General features: G+C 33.4%; 1 protein-coding gene across 8 annotated transcripts in view; it reads left to right on the top strand.

Moving 5' to 3' along the window:
• Positions 1 to 1,916, top strand: part of LOC135196312 (glycerol-3-phosphate dehydrogenase, mitochondrial-like) — an 84,089-nt gene extending 82,173 nt beyond the window's left edge. For 5 of the 8 annotated variants that reach the window (XM_064223052.1, XM_064223053.1, XM_064223051.1 and 2 more), the window contains 2 exons: positions 521 to 619; positions 1,515 to 1,916. In XM_064223052.1, coding sequence (XP_064079122.1) covers positions 521 to 619; positions 1,515 to 1,634 — 219 coding nt within the window. In that variant the 3' untranslated portion in view covers positions 1,635 to 1,916. Of the gene's footprint in view, positions 1 to 520; positions 620 to 1,514 lie in introns of those variants that run through there. The other 3 variants (XM_064223056.1, XM_064223055.1, XM_064223057.1) reach the window with 2 other exon arrangements.
• Positions 1,917 to 12,756: the final 10,840 nt, after the last annotated feature.

The following is a 12,756-nucleotide window of genomic DNA, read 5'->3' as shown; positions in this document are numbered from 1 at the left end:
TGCATAGCTTCAAGGTTTCTGTCAAATTAAAGTCTATCCAGACTCCAAAGGCAATGTAAAGCACTTTGAATTACTACAACTTTCTCATTAGTTGTACACTTTTTGTAATATTCTATGGTGTTTTATGGGTAACCACATTAAAACCTGTTAATAAACAAATTACATGTAAACCACTTTGAATTATAACTTTCTAATTGGTTTGTGACACATTTTCATGTGATATTCTGATTAGTTAAATGAGTAATCACAATAGGACCAGTTAGTATGTAGCCTATATCATTTCAAACACCTACACATAAATTACAGAATTAAGTAAAAGGTTTCTATTTCATCACAAATCAGAATAAAATATAAACAGTTAAATTGTCTCTGCTCTCAAGTAAAACTGAGCCCTTGTGACTTTCATCTTGTGTATTTTTGTGCATATGCTTTTTGTCTTTTCTTCAGTTTCTGGCTGCTTTGTTTGTCCTCTCTTTCTGCATCTCTTACTGAGGTGTTCTTTTCCATAATGACTTTTCAGGCCAGGGGCCAAGATGTCCCTGGAGAAACTCTTCATGAAATACTGAAGGAGATCGATCTTAATCTTAATGGACAGGTGGAATTTGATGAATATTTACAGGTGACTTATCTTAGTTTCTTTTGATACATTTGTTCTACCACACAGTATTTAGATGATACATATACAAACTCCATTAATTTTCTGATTAATGTGCCTACAGTTTTAAGTTGCAGATCATGTAGAGTAGTACCTTCTTAGTTTGTGCTTACAAGCATTTTGGGAATTTTGGTGTATGTCATTTTCTCTAAGTAGTATTCTTATATGTTCTGTTTGACTTATATTAGCTTTGGCATTCTCTTTTTCATTGTCCTAACCATGGCTATTCCTGGGCATCCATTAGAAATAACTGAATGTAAGATGCATGTTGGTATCCTTTTTCCTGTTTACTTAATGCAGACATACTTTGGTACTGCTTACTACTGTACAGAATGCTTTAATGTTAATTCAAATTTTGCAATGCTTAGTTTTATATAACATTTAAAATTATCTTTGCTGTTCAGCTATAACTGCTTTAATTTTAAAATAAAGGTAAGAACTTGTGGATTTTTAGTCTTAAAACTTAAGCTATGACAGAACTGAGTAACTACTAAATATACTATAACACTGCTAATAATAACAGGTTGAGTCTATCAAAAAATTTATCTCTCTTTAAAGTATAAAGCAAAAGCAATAGTACGTATTTGTAGTAACTAACTTTTTTCCTAGAAAATTGTGTCACAATCATTTTTAAAGAAATTAAAAAATTTTGGTCACATAGCAGTGCATCTCTGGCATATGTACCAGTTTTTCTAGCCTTTAAGGGGAAGGAATTTGAATCTAAAGTAAATCTACATGCTTTCTGAAGACTAAATCCTTCAGAGGGTATATCAGATTCAAAGGAATTCCGCAAAGGATGTTTGCTGACACTGTGCCAATTTGTAGACCACACAGCTCTAATTAATACTGAAAATTTCAGATGATGGCTGCTATCAAGGCTGGATCACTTTCACACTCTCGCTTTGCACAGCTGGCAGAGATGGCGGAGGAGTATCAACGAAAGAAAATCTCTGTTGACAGAAGTGGTGGTGGGCTATAATATACAGTCTCTAGATAAAATGTCAGGTTATACTGTATATGATTATTTATTTATATGCAGTAATTTATTTATTTATGGAAAAACTTATATAAATGGAAATTGTAGACTTTTTAATGTACAGAATTCACAGTACTGTAATATATACATATGGTTTACCTTAATATTGAAGGTTCCCTGCATTTTCTTCATCAAATCATTATGAGACTGGCATTAAGCTTCCATAACCTAAATGTATCTTAAATAATTTGGGAAGAATCCTAAGAACATCTTTACTGATTTATGTATATAATATATATATATATATATATATATATATATATATATATATATATATATATATATATATATATATATATATATATTAAGTACTATAGTAGATATAAGTATATATATATATATATATATATATATATATATATATATATATATATATATATATATTATATATATGCATATATATATATATATATATATATATATATAATATATATAAATGCATTCTAATGCTTGCTAACATGAGGTATAATCCAACCATCAACAGATCAGCTAAACATCTATAAGAATGCTGATAAAGAAAAGAGCAGTAGATAGGACCTAGAATACATAATAAAAACATACTGTACAATACAGAATTCTGTTAAAACATTTTGAGCTTTAAAGGTCTGCGCTGAGCATTATCTGCTGGAGAAAATATGTTACAAAGTTACATTTGTGTACCTAATGAATAAAAGATGCTGCTTAAGGAACTTTATAGGAATACGTCAGAAAATGCTCAAAAGAGGAATTTCTAGTGTGATTTTCTAAACAGTGAATCTTTAGAAGGCTTTATAGCTTGTGCCATACCATTCTACATATACATATAGCCAATAGCTTTACTTGCATCTTCTAATATGACAACAGAGTTGTCACAATGTTTAATATGACTGGCCTTGAATGTAGATTGAAGTCAAAAGCATTTTCCACATTACAGATTTAATGTGGAAAATTATGATCCAAAGTTAATTCTGAAATGCTCTTTCAACCAAAGAATTATGCAATGTTAAGTATGGTACAAGATTCCCTAAAAATATTCCACTGGAAAAACAGCATTCTAAGGGAGCAAAGATATCTAGTGGCATGGGATGAGAAGTAGAAATTATGATGACATCCAAATATCCTAACAGCTTCAAGCAACTGAAGAATGCTGTTATGAAGAAACATGGCAAGAACTCTCCCACAACATATTCACACAATTTGTATCAACAACAGCTCCAAAGCAGTTTGAATTTGTCCTCTTTTACAAAAGTACTACTTAATATCACCTGTACTACTGTATTTTTAATTAACAAAAGTCCATTACAGTATTACATTTGTGCTGTTTTGGAGATTCACATCAACTTTTTTAATTATTCACTCATTAAAATGGGTATTAGAATATCCTGAAGATTTTATATGGCCCAGCACAAACAGTTGTATGTTTTGTATTGCTTTAATTGAAAACTGCATCATACTGTATATATATTTTATACTATTAGCTATAAGAACAACTTTCATGAACCCTATGAATTAAAAAATATGTTCAACAATTATTCACAAGATAAATTCCTTTCCAAACCAGCAGTCACTGCAACATAAAATACAGTTGTGTATATATGTCTTTTACTTAATCACTGGAAACCTGTGGCAAGACTAGAGAAAGTACTTGTTAGATTTAAATGACAAAATGTTTGCTAGATTTGAAAGACAGTACATTTTAAACTTAAATTCTTGTTGTGAACTGTGAACATGTATTCATTAAAATGTCATATTGCTCTATATTCAATATTTATACATAATACTATCATCAGTATCCTCTTGAAACAATTCCATTAATGACTATGTATATTATATTCTTTTCAAGTTCCTTTTATCATTATCATACTGTTGTACAGTGCGTTACAGTACAGACAAATATTTTATCCAAGTTCTATGATACTGTAAATGATTTACTTATCCAACATTTGTATTAATTAGGCAACTTGTAGAAAAAACAGCTCCATTTTGTATCGATACTGCATACTTAGTCACAAAACCATATTCATGCTGTAATTTGTCCTTATAACTCCATAAAATACTGCAACATGCTTTAAAAGACATTCTTGTGAGCAAACCACCAATTTTTTTTTATCTACCAAAATATTCATTCATCTTAAAGAAATGTGAGTCTGTCCTGCACTGTACAATACTTCTTGCAGTATAATTATATGTACTTCTTTCAGTATAATTACCTGTAAGAAGCAATACATTTCACAAACTAGTTATGCTACCTAGTTATGCTACCTAAGTAATTTTTAAGTGTTAATTGCACAGTGCAATATAATCTCATGTTTATAAGGCTCTTTTGTATTGTGTGGTCTGTGTTTCAACTACACATTTCTATGATTGACTGGAAAATTTCAAACCCTAGAAAGCTAAACATCAGAGGAAATTAAAAGATGATAAAAAAAAATCTCATTGTGAGTTAGACATACGTATTGATCTTTATCAGTATATTCTGTATATCACTGTTATAAAATGTAATGAATCAAAACAAAGTTCATATATACTTTAACTTATCTTCCTTCTTACAATCACATTTGGCAATAAGGAAGCATAATTTTACAAGGGTTTAATGCACTGTCAATTTCTTCTGTTATTTCGGTAAATAGTATTCCGAATTATGTACGCATGTAATGTGATTTTTTACCTCTCTGAAGTGTTGTGAGTTAAAGCTCTTTATCTTTATTGTGATTGGTATTTTGTAAGTTTTATAAATATAAACCTAATAGAATGTTTCACTCGATTCTTCCTCCTCTATAAACCAGCCCATCTGTCATCCAACCATTCCATACCATTTTTCCCTCATGATATTTTATTAGAAGTCATTTAAAATGTTCACCCTCCATTTACATCAGATTCTTTCTCTCCATAAGTAAAAAAAAATAAATATTATTTTCTAGTTTCTACCTAAAGTTTTTAGAGCAAATAAACCGGACTGTACAGGCTTCTATAATTTAAGAATTATTGTATAGATGACATTTTACAATATTTTACCAAATATGTGTCGACGGTTTGAGGAAAGTTATGTATTTTTAACAGAATTTCTGTATACAAATCCCTAAATTACATAAACATCAAAAGTTTACCCACTGCATATTTGAGTTTTATATTTCTCAGAATGAAACACAGCCTTCTTCTAAGGGCAGTTATTATGTTGACAGTCGGTTCAACATAGTACATTGTGTTGTACTGTACAGTGTGTCAGAGGAGTGAACTTCATGTACTTTTTGTATTTTTAACATTTCAAAACATACTGTACAGTATAATGTCGTGTAAACTGTTACTTCAATGGTTTCATGTACACAGTACAGATAAGTACGTACGACTAACAATAGGACTTCAGATAAAGAACTGTACATGAATGTCAAAACCTCAGTACTGGACTTGTAATGAACAAACTAAAACCATAAATTTGAGGATTTCAGCCTGTTTTCACAGAAAGTTCATGGCATCACATCTCTCCAGTGTGGACAGCTCTGTATCAACCTCAAAACCTCAAACTTATGGCTTTAATAAACTGTACAATAATTTACAGACCTGCTTATTTTTGTTTTGTATAAGGTATAAAGATTATATTGTGTATAAAGTCTTAATTTATGTTGTTTTATTTATGCAATAAATGTCTATATTCAATTATTTACTTTTGGTGGTTCTTTGATATCACCAGTTCAATAAAAATAAAACATTAATTAATAGGTAGTTTCTTATTTTACCGCACTTTTTTTGTCTACAAGCAATTTACAGTGCTAGATTACACTTAAAATTAAATCACAATACTGTACAGTACTGTGTACCGTACTATCTGTATTTTATCGGTAGAATCTAAAAACTGAAACATCATCAGTAAAATAGCATTATTGTTTATACAGGCTGGTGTATTTTCAAACCTACATTTCATAAACACTCAAATGTGCAGTAGTATTGTTACATACTCGAAGTACTTATACTGCATTATAATAAACAGGCTGTATTTAAAATAAAATACTGAGATTGAGTGCTGGCATTAAAAAGCCAGTTAGAGAGGTATGCAACAAATTGTCTTTCAAAATGGGTACTTTGTGCTACATAAGGTGCCAGGAATGCAGTGTAGCATGAACAAGTACACATATTATTTAGAAACAGAATAGCAATGGCTATTGATGCCAGTATCAAATATTAGTTATATGTTACATTAGAAACAGATTCCTATATGTATAATAAAAATTCTTGAACTATTGCAGAAAATCAGCTCCTGAAATATTTAAAAAATGGCACTGGCATCACACACTTCTACTTATCTGAGGTTCTTGGAAAAAATTTATATACCTTCTTGGGTACTCAGTTATCAAATCTCTCTCAGTCAAAACAGACTAAGGACACTATAGCTGCTATTCAGTTGTCATAAAAGTGCCCTGTGTTAAACATATGTTTTTGTACTTCCATGGAGATATCACCTCATAATCTCTAATTTTATTCCCTCGTACTGCATTCCACCATTCCCACCATATATCTTGGATAAAATTTCTAATTTCTGGTATTAGGTCACTAACCATAAGTTGATGTTTCCTTGGTAGTAACTTCAGTGAAGCCTCTTCATTACCATGCACACCTACATGTGCAGGAACCAAACTATAAAGTTAATTAGTACATATTCCTCTGAAGTTCACTATATTTAGCCATTGCAGTCCTGACAAGTGATGTTTTATGTTAAAACTGTGATTCTGTAAAACACTGCTTACATTGCTGAAAATGGTAATATTTCCTTCTTCCAGTTATTATTTTCTCAATAGCAGTTATAATTACTTTTAGTTCTGCTTTAAAAATTAACATAATGATGGGAAGTGCCCCCTTACAATAACATTAATGACTAAATACAGTACATACTCCAAAACCAGTGCCAGGACTTGATTTAGAACTATCTGCAAATATCTGAAACTCAAGTATGCTGGATGATGATAAACTGGCAGGGAAGGCTTAAATGTAGCTCTTCAGCATCAACTAAAGATTCTAAATTGGTGAAGATTTAAGAGTTCCTGTGGTTAATCTAAAGCTTGTATGATGCATGGCAACTAAAAGCTTTATTCAGCTTGGAGTGAATGATCAATATATTTCACATCCACAGCTCAGTTTTGAGAAAACTAGGACATACATACTGAATATATAATTTCAAAAATGTTAACCTGTACCCCATTATGTGAATGGTATTTTCAAGATTTAAAGTTTCTATACATTTCATTTTCAGTGTTTTAAGCGATGAATTAGTATTAACTTGCAATCATATGTCAATTCAAAGAACCACGCTTGCTCTACACAAAATATCCACAAACCTTTAATGAAGATAACTTGGTCTGAGCATATCCCTAGAATAAAAATAAAAATGGACCAAAACAGTTTTACTAGGGGAGAACAGGCTATGATAAATGAATAACAAAAAACAATGTGTACTATTTGGTCTAATAGCCAAGTTGGCCTAAAGCCATAAGTTTAACATACCTTAGCTTGGATTCTTACGGAATTTCTAAATTTTAAAAAGACCTACTGTACAAATTAATAGCCTATGTCTACTTTTCTCAAATTTTATGTTTCAGCTTTATCTTCCTTCCTCCCAAGAATAAAGAATATAAATACTCTTCTTCCCACTAATGAAGTAGCTCCTGTTTCATTAAACATGGATGTGTATGTGAAGTGATAATATTTTCAACTAAATTTAGTAAACTTAATACAGAGCATTTCTACTATCAATCTTTGAAAGATAAACTTTTTACCTTGTTTCATGGTCAACTGACGGATGTCCTTACTGGACAAATACATTTTAACTGGACTGTTGGAAAGCCCAGTTATTTTCTGGCCAGTAATAGGTGATCACCCACACTTTCAACTCAATCAGGCTATGGACATAAAATGAAGCATAATTTCAGGCATTTGTCAGGATTTAGTATGTACTTAGTACAGCTACCCTACATTAGGTTGAGAAAGGTTAGGTTAGAATGGAGGCCTATCCTTACACATTTTAGCAAAGATTTATGAGAATTCTGGGTAGGGCAAAACTTTCATCCATAGGTATATTTCTTTTTAGATGAGATGCAGTCGATTACAGAACACCAGGGTAAGATGCAATCCTTTATATAAGTTTGGTAATTCTAAGCAATAATCCTGCATGGACTGCAAGGAACTGTCCCGCGAATATGAAAGCAACTATGGATTGGGGGGTCAAATATATTTCGCTGTGTTTAGTACTAGCCCCCAGGGTACCCGGGGGAGGGGGGGGGTTAATTGCAGTTGACCGACAAAAAAAAAAAATTCTTAACAGCTTAAGCAACCAAAATACTATAAAAAAAAGTCAAACCAAAATATGCCAGAAACACCATTCTCAAATTGGGAATATTGGCAACTTATAAAATTCTACCAAAGTCAATTTCCAAGGATACTAGGTACTAGGTGGGTTTACTACCCAACACGGTCCTATTATTTAGGCCTACCGTCCATTTTTGTAGGCCCTAGGTATGGCCTAATCATGAACTTTTGTTTTAAATGTGGTCCCCCAAAACTGTTAGATGTTGGAGTAAGATTAGGCCTAGCCTATGTTAGGTTAAGGGGTAGGATAGACCTGAGTGATGTCTGCATACACGGTACTACCTAGTGCCAATAAAAATAAGGCACAGGATATAGGTACGGCAGCCGTATCCCGATCGTGGTAGATATTGGTACGGCAGTGAATTGCGCATGCGTCAATTTCAGACTTCCTGCCGTACAAATAATATAGTGCGGTGAGGGTACGGCAGATTCTGTCATTGGTGCCGTATTTGCACTCTTGACTTGCTGTAGATACGGCAGTTAGCTGTATCCGTTTACCAGTTTGCTAATCATTATGTATTATGTAAACCAGAGTTCGGCTTTTAGGTGGGAGAGTCACGCTTTTTGAACATCTGTCCCCCATTTTTTTGTTAGCAAAATGTCCCTCCCCCCCTTTTTTTTGTTTGTTTTGCTTTTGTGAATTTTTCCCGCTTTTTTGTACTACAAAAACAACACTATCCCAATTTTAATGGAATAGTGCTGAAATTTTGTTTAATTTTGCCATTTCACTACCTGGTAAATTCTATCGTCTTCTCAGACAGCTGCAATATACTCAATGAAGTGAATTAAAAGAATATTGTAAAGTGTATAAAGGCCCTTGCAACTGCCGAAGTCGGGCAGAATAATGGGCCGAGAAAGTGTATATATTTATATATAATCCTCTTTGAATCTCCTCTTCCGAATTCTTTTCAGGGCCGATTCGATCGTTCGTGACCTACGTATATAGACCACGAATTACCCAATTTTTGAAAGTTTGTCTTCATAGATGTCAGCAAGTTAAAGCCTGGAAACATCTGTTTTTCGGCGAAAACTAATGTATTATTCCGCGGTTCATGCTGTTCCGTCACCATTTTTCTCGCTGTCACTGATATGCCGAAAGACTGTGTATATACTTCAGTATATAGTCTTTGGATATGCGTGAGGCGGTAAACAAGGGTTCGCTCATGCGCAATTCACTGCCGTACCAATATCTACCGAGATCGGGGTACGGCTGCCGTACCAATATCCAGTTCGTAAAAGGCAATGGCGAGCCATATTAAGTTACTACCTAGCTAGGTATACCTAGCATTAAAGAATAAGGTAGATCTCAACTAATGCTCCATACCGCTAACCCTTCCCAATTTTACAATCCAGTACTACCTAGGCCTAGCCTATGCTATGGTCCGACTTCTAGACCAATTGAAACATTGCCTAATGGTTTTGAAGCTTTGCCCTCGTTCTTCCTTTTCAAATACACAGTAGTATACTAGGGTAACCACAAAAGTTTTCATTCTTTATAAAAATTCATTAGTAATAAATTACTATAATTCGTAATTAACACACAAAACAGCAACTTAAGTCTTACCTTAGCACCTGGGTAGGCTAATCTTGTGATGAAGGAATCCCATTTCTTCCTTGGAACAAACTTTCCTAGCAGTCTTAAAGCTCTTTGTTATACTCAGAAATCACTGCTAGCTAATTAAAACACTTGAAATCCAATGAAACGACGCGAATTAGCTATATGAACGGCAGGCCTTAAACACAATAATATTAAAAACTTATTGTACATAGTAACAAAGTCAGTGCAGATACAGATCATCCAAGGAGTCTGTGGTTGACACCGATAAAGTTAACAACATGCTAACGTTTGGCGTAACGTATCACGAACGTTTACGGCGGGCCATAGAAATTATGTAATATAAGATATAATTGACATCTAAACATCTTAAAGAGCATAGAATTTGTTTAGCTTCTCTAAAGTTATGAAGCTTTTATTTAATTATTTATTTATTTATTTTTGCAAATAAATAGTTGTGAGTGCTAAGTTTGTTTTCTATGTTCTCTTATATTAAACTAACTCTGATGTTCGAGGAGATTCTCTAGATAATTTATCTGAAGAGTAATTCCTTGTGAATGCAAAATATCACCTTAATTTCCAGTGGAAGATTGTTTACCATGCTGACGTTATTAGTTGTGCATCGATATCAGTTATTTTATTATTCTAATAATATAATATATACCATATATCGCGCTGTCATCACTGCGTGCAATATTTATTTCTCTAAAAATGTTAATTGTGTTTGTTTGAAATATCTGTTTTCGTATCCCTTGTAAGTACGAAGTAAATACTGACAATTTACAAATTACGTTTTGAGGTTTAAAAAAAGAATATACATTCAAAAGAATACAAACATATTTCAACGTATAAAAGATAATGTTGTCGGATATTTCTATATGAAAGACAAGAACTCGTAGCAAAAGAAAAAGAAAACAAATGGCTTCAAAACAGTAGGTACACGGCTTTAAGAGACACCAACTTGACATGAGTAGGAAGGGTGCACAGAACTTGTATGCCCGAAGAGTTGGAAAGACCATAAGGTTGAAATAATGCAATAAATAAGAGACGAAATCCTTCCAGAAGTACAGAGAGGATGAAAGAATAAACAGTAGAACACAAAAAAAAAAAAAAAGGCTATGAATTATGAATATGACCATGACCACTTAATAAGTGAGAAACTAAGCAATTGAAATAATAGGAAAGAGTCTTGGCTAAAAAAGCAAACATGCATCGTCACAGATTATATATATATATATATATATATATATATATAATATATATATATCTATATATATATCTATATATAATATAATATAGATATATATTATAATGACACAGGCCACACGAAATTTCATTGAACTCAAGAGGAGGCGAAAGTTGCGTATGGGGAGGTTTGGGGAAAATCTTCAATGTAAAAACGTGATATATATATATATATATTAATATATATAATCTATATATATATTCTATTATAATGACACAGGCCACACGTAAATTTCATTGCATACCAAGAGGAGGCGAAAGTTGCGTTGGGGAGGTTTGGGGATAAGATCTTCCATGTAAAACTGTGTATATATATATATATATATATATATATATATATATTATATATATATATATATATATATATATATTTATCATGTATTAACGTAATTGGCATTGCTTTTGCTTTATTATTTTATTATTTTCTCAGCCTTGTTACTGCTTTTTGTTATATTTTGTTGTATATAAAATTAGCGTAAGGAAATTAGTTTTTAAGGTTTTAGTTTTAAGCTTTACTTAGGTCTCGGCTGAGCGTCAAGCGAACTGCTTGTTAAACCTCTCTCCGCTGTTAAATGTTGTGAGCATCTTATTAATGCTAGTTTTTTTTTTTTTTTTTTTTTTTATCTTTCGGGTGGTTGGTGAAAAGGACACCAGTGAGGATATTGGAGGAGCACAACTTTTCCCGAAAACAGTTCGGGCTCGCTATTCTCTCCGCATGGTTGTGCAGCTGGCATATTTTTCTTAATCGTACTTCGAAGGATTTGTCGTCGTCAGTATTGAAGGCGCAGGGGCATTTCGGCCATCTGCGGTGACTTACCCCCTTACTGTGTGTACTTTCCTGCGGGCTCTGATATCGGCGCTGGATCCCGACAGAGTGGACGTGGGAGGGACATCACTGTGTTTGCCTACGACTTCCTTCTGAGCTGCAGCGGTGGGGGCATTGAGGCCCGTGAAGGTGCAAGTAGGGCGGTTGCTACCAGGTAGGGAATATCCCTTGTGTTTTTGGTCGGGAGCACGACAGACTCCTTCCCCATGGTATTAGTGACCTGTGTAGCTGCACGCCCTTCAGATAGCTGAGTATTGGCCTGGTACGTGGCATTGTCCCAGAGAGTGTAAGAGATCACGGCTCCCCTGTATTTTCGGCTTTCAGCAAGGCGACTGTTTAGCCTGACTCGTTTGTGCATCCATTCAGCCCTTATTCAGTGTGAGGAGCTCTTCCCGAGTATTATTTTTATTTACTTTCGTATAGTGAGTCGTTCGAGACTGTTGGCATTTCTTATTGCCGCTTTGTATTTATATATATTTATGCCAGTATTTTTGTATATCTTGTCACGAGTGATGCTGTAGTTTTCATTATTTCTTGTGTATTATCTATGAAGATGTTTGATACTTTTTATATTTAAGGTTTAGTTTATAATTGTAGGTAGGAGAATTAAGTTTTCCCCCTGTTGGTCTCTTACTTCTTTCCTCTCTGCTTAGTGATAGGTATTGGTTTATATTTGTTGGTGTGGGCCCATTTTACTAATTTATTTAGTTTATCTCTCAATATTTTCTGTCTAGGGTTTAGTATTAGTGATTAAGAACTCCTACGGGAGTAGTAAGGACTAAGTTGTGTCCGGTATAGTCACAAGGCTGACTTTATTATTATTTTACTTTGATTGTTGATAAATATTGTTGAGTTTTCCTGTGTGTTTTTGTCTCCGCTGACTGAATTTATCTGGATACTTGGTAAGATCACTGTCCTCTCTATTCTGGTGCAAAAGAACTTGCACCCCGGCCCAACAAGGGTCGTAACATATTTGGCGACCGTGACAGGATAGAGAGCTCGGGGTATCCAGTATTTTGGTCAGTGGAGCGATACTCAGGTGGACGCTTCAGTATTTGTTACTGTTTTGATAGTGTTGCCTTCCCCCCTGAATTATTTGTGTTAAA

This window comes from Macrobrachium nipponense, chromosome 17 (genome assembly GCF_015104395.2).
Source record: "Macrobrachium nipponense isolate FS-2020 chromosome 17, ASM1510439v2, whole genome shotgun sequence".
Classification (NCBI taxonomy): Eukaryota; Metazoa; Arthropoda; class Malacostraca; order Decapoda; family Palaemonidae; genus Macrobrachium; species Macrobrachium nipponense.
The sequence above is the reverse complement of the archived record's forward strand: the minus strand, read 5'-3'. Positions and strand labels throughout refer to the sequence as shown.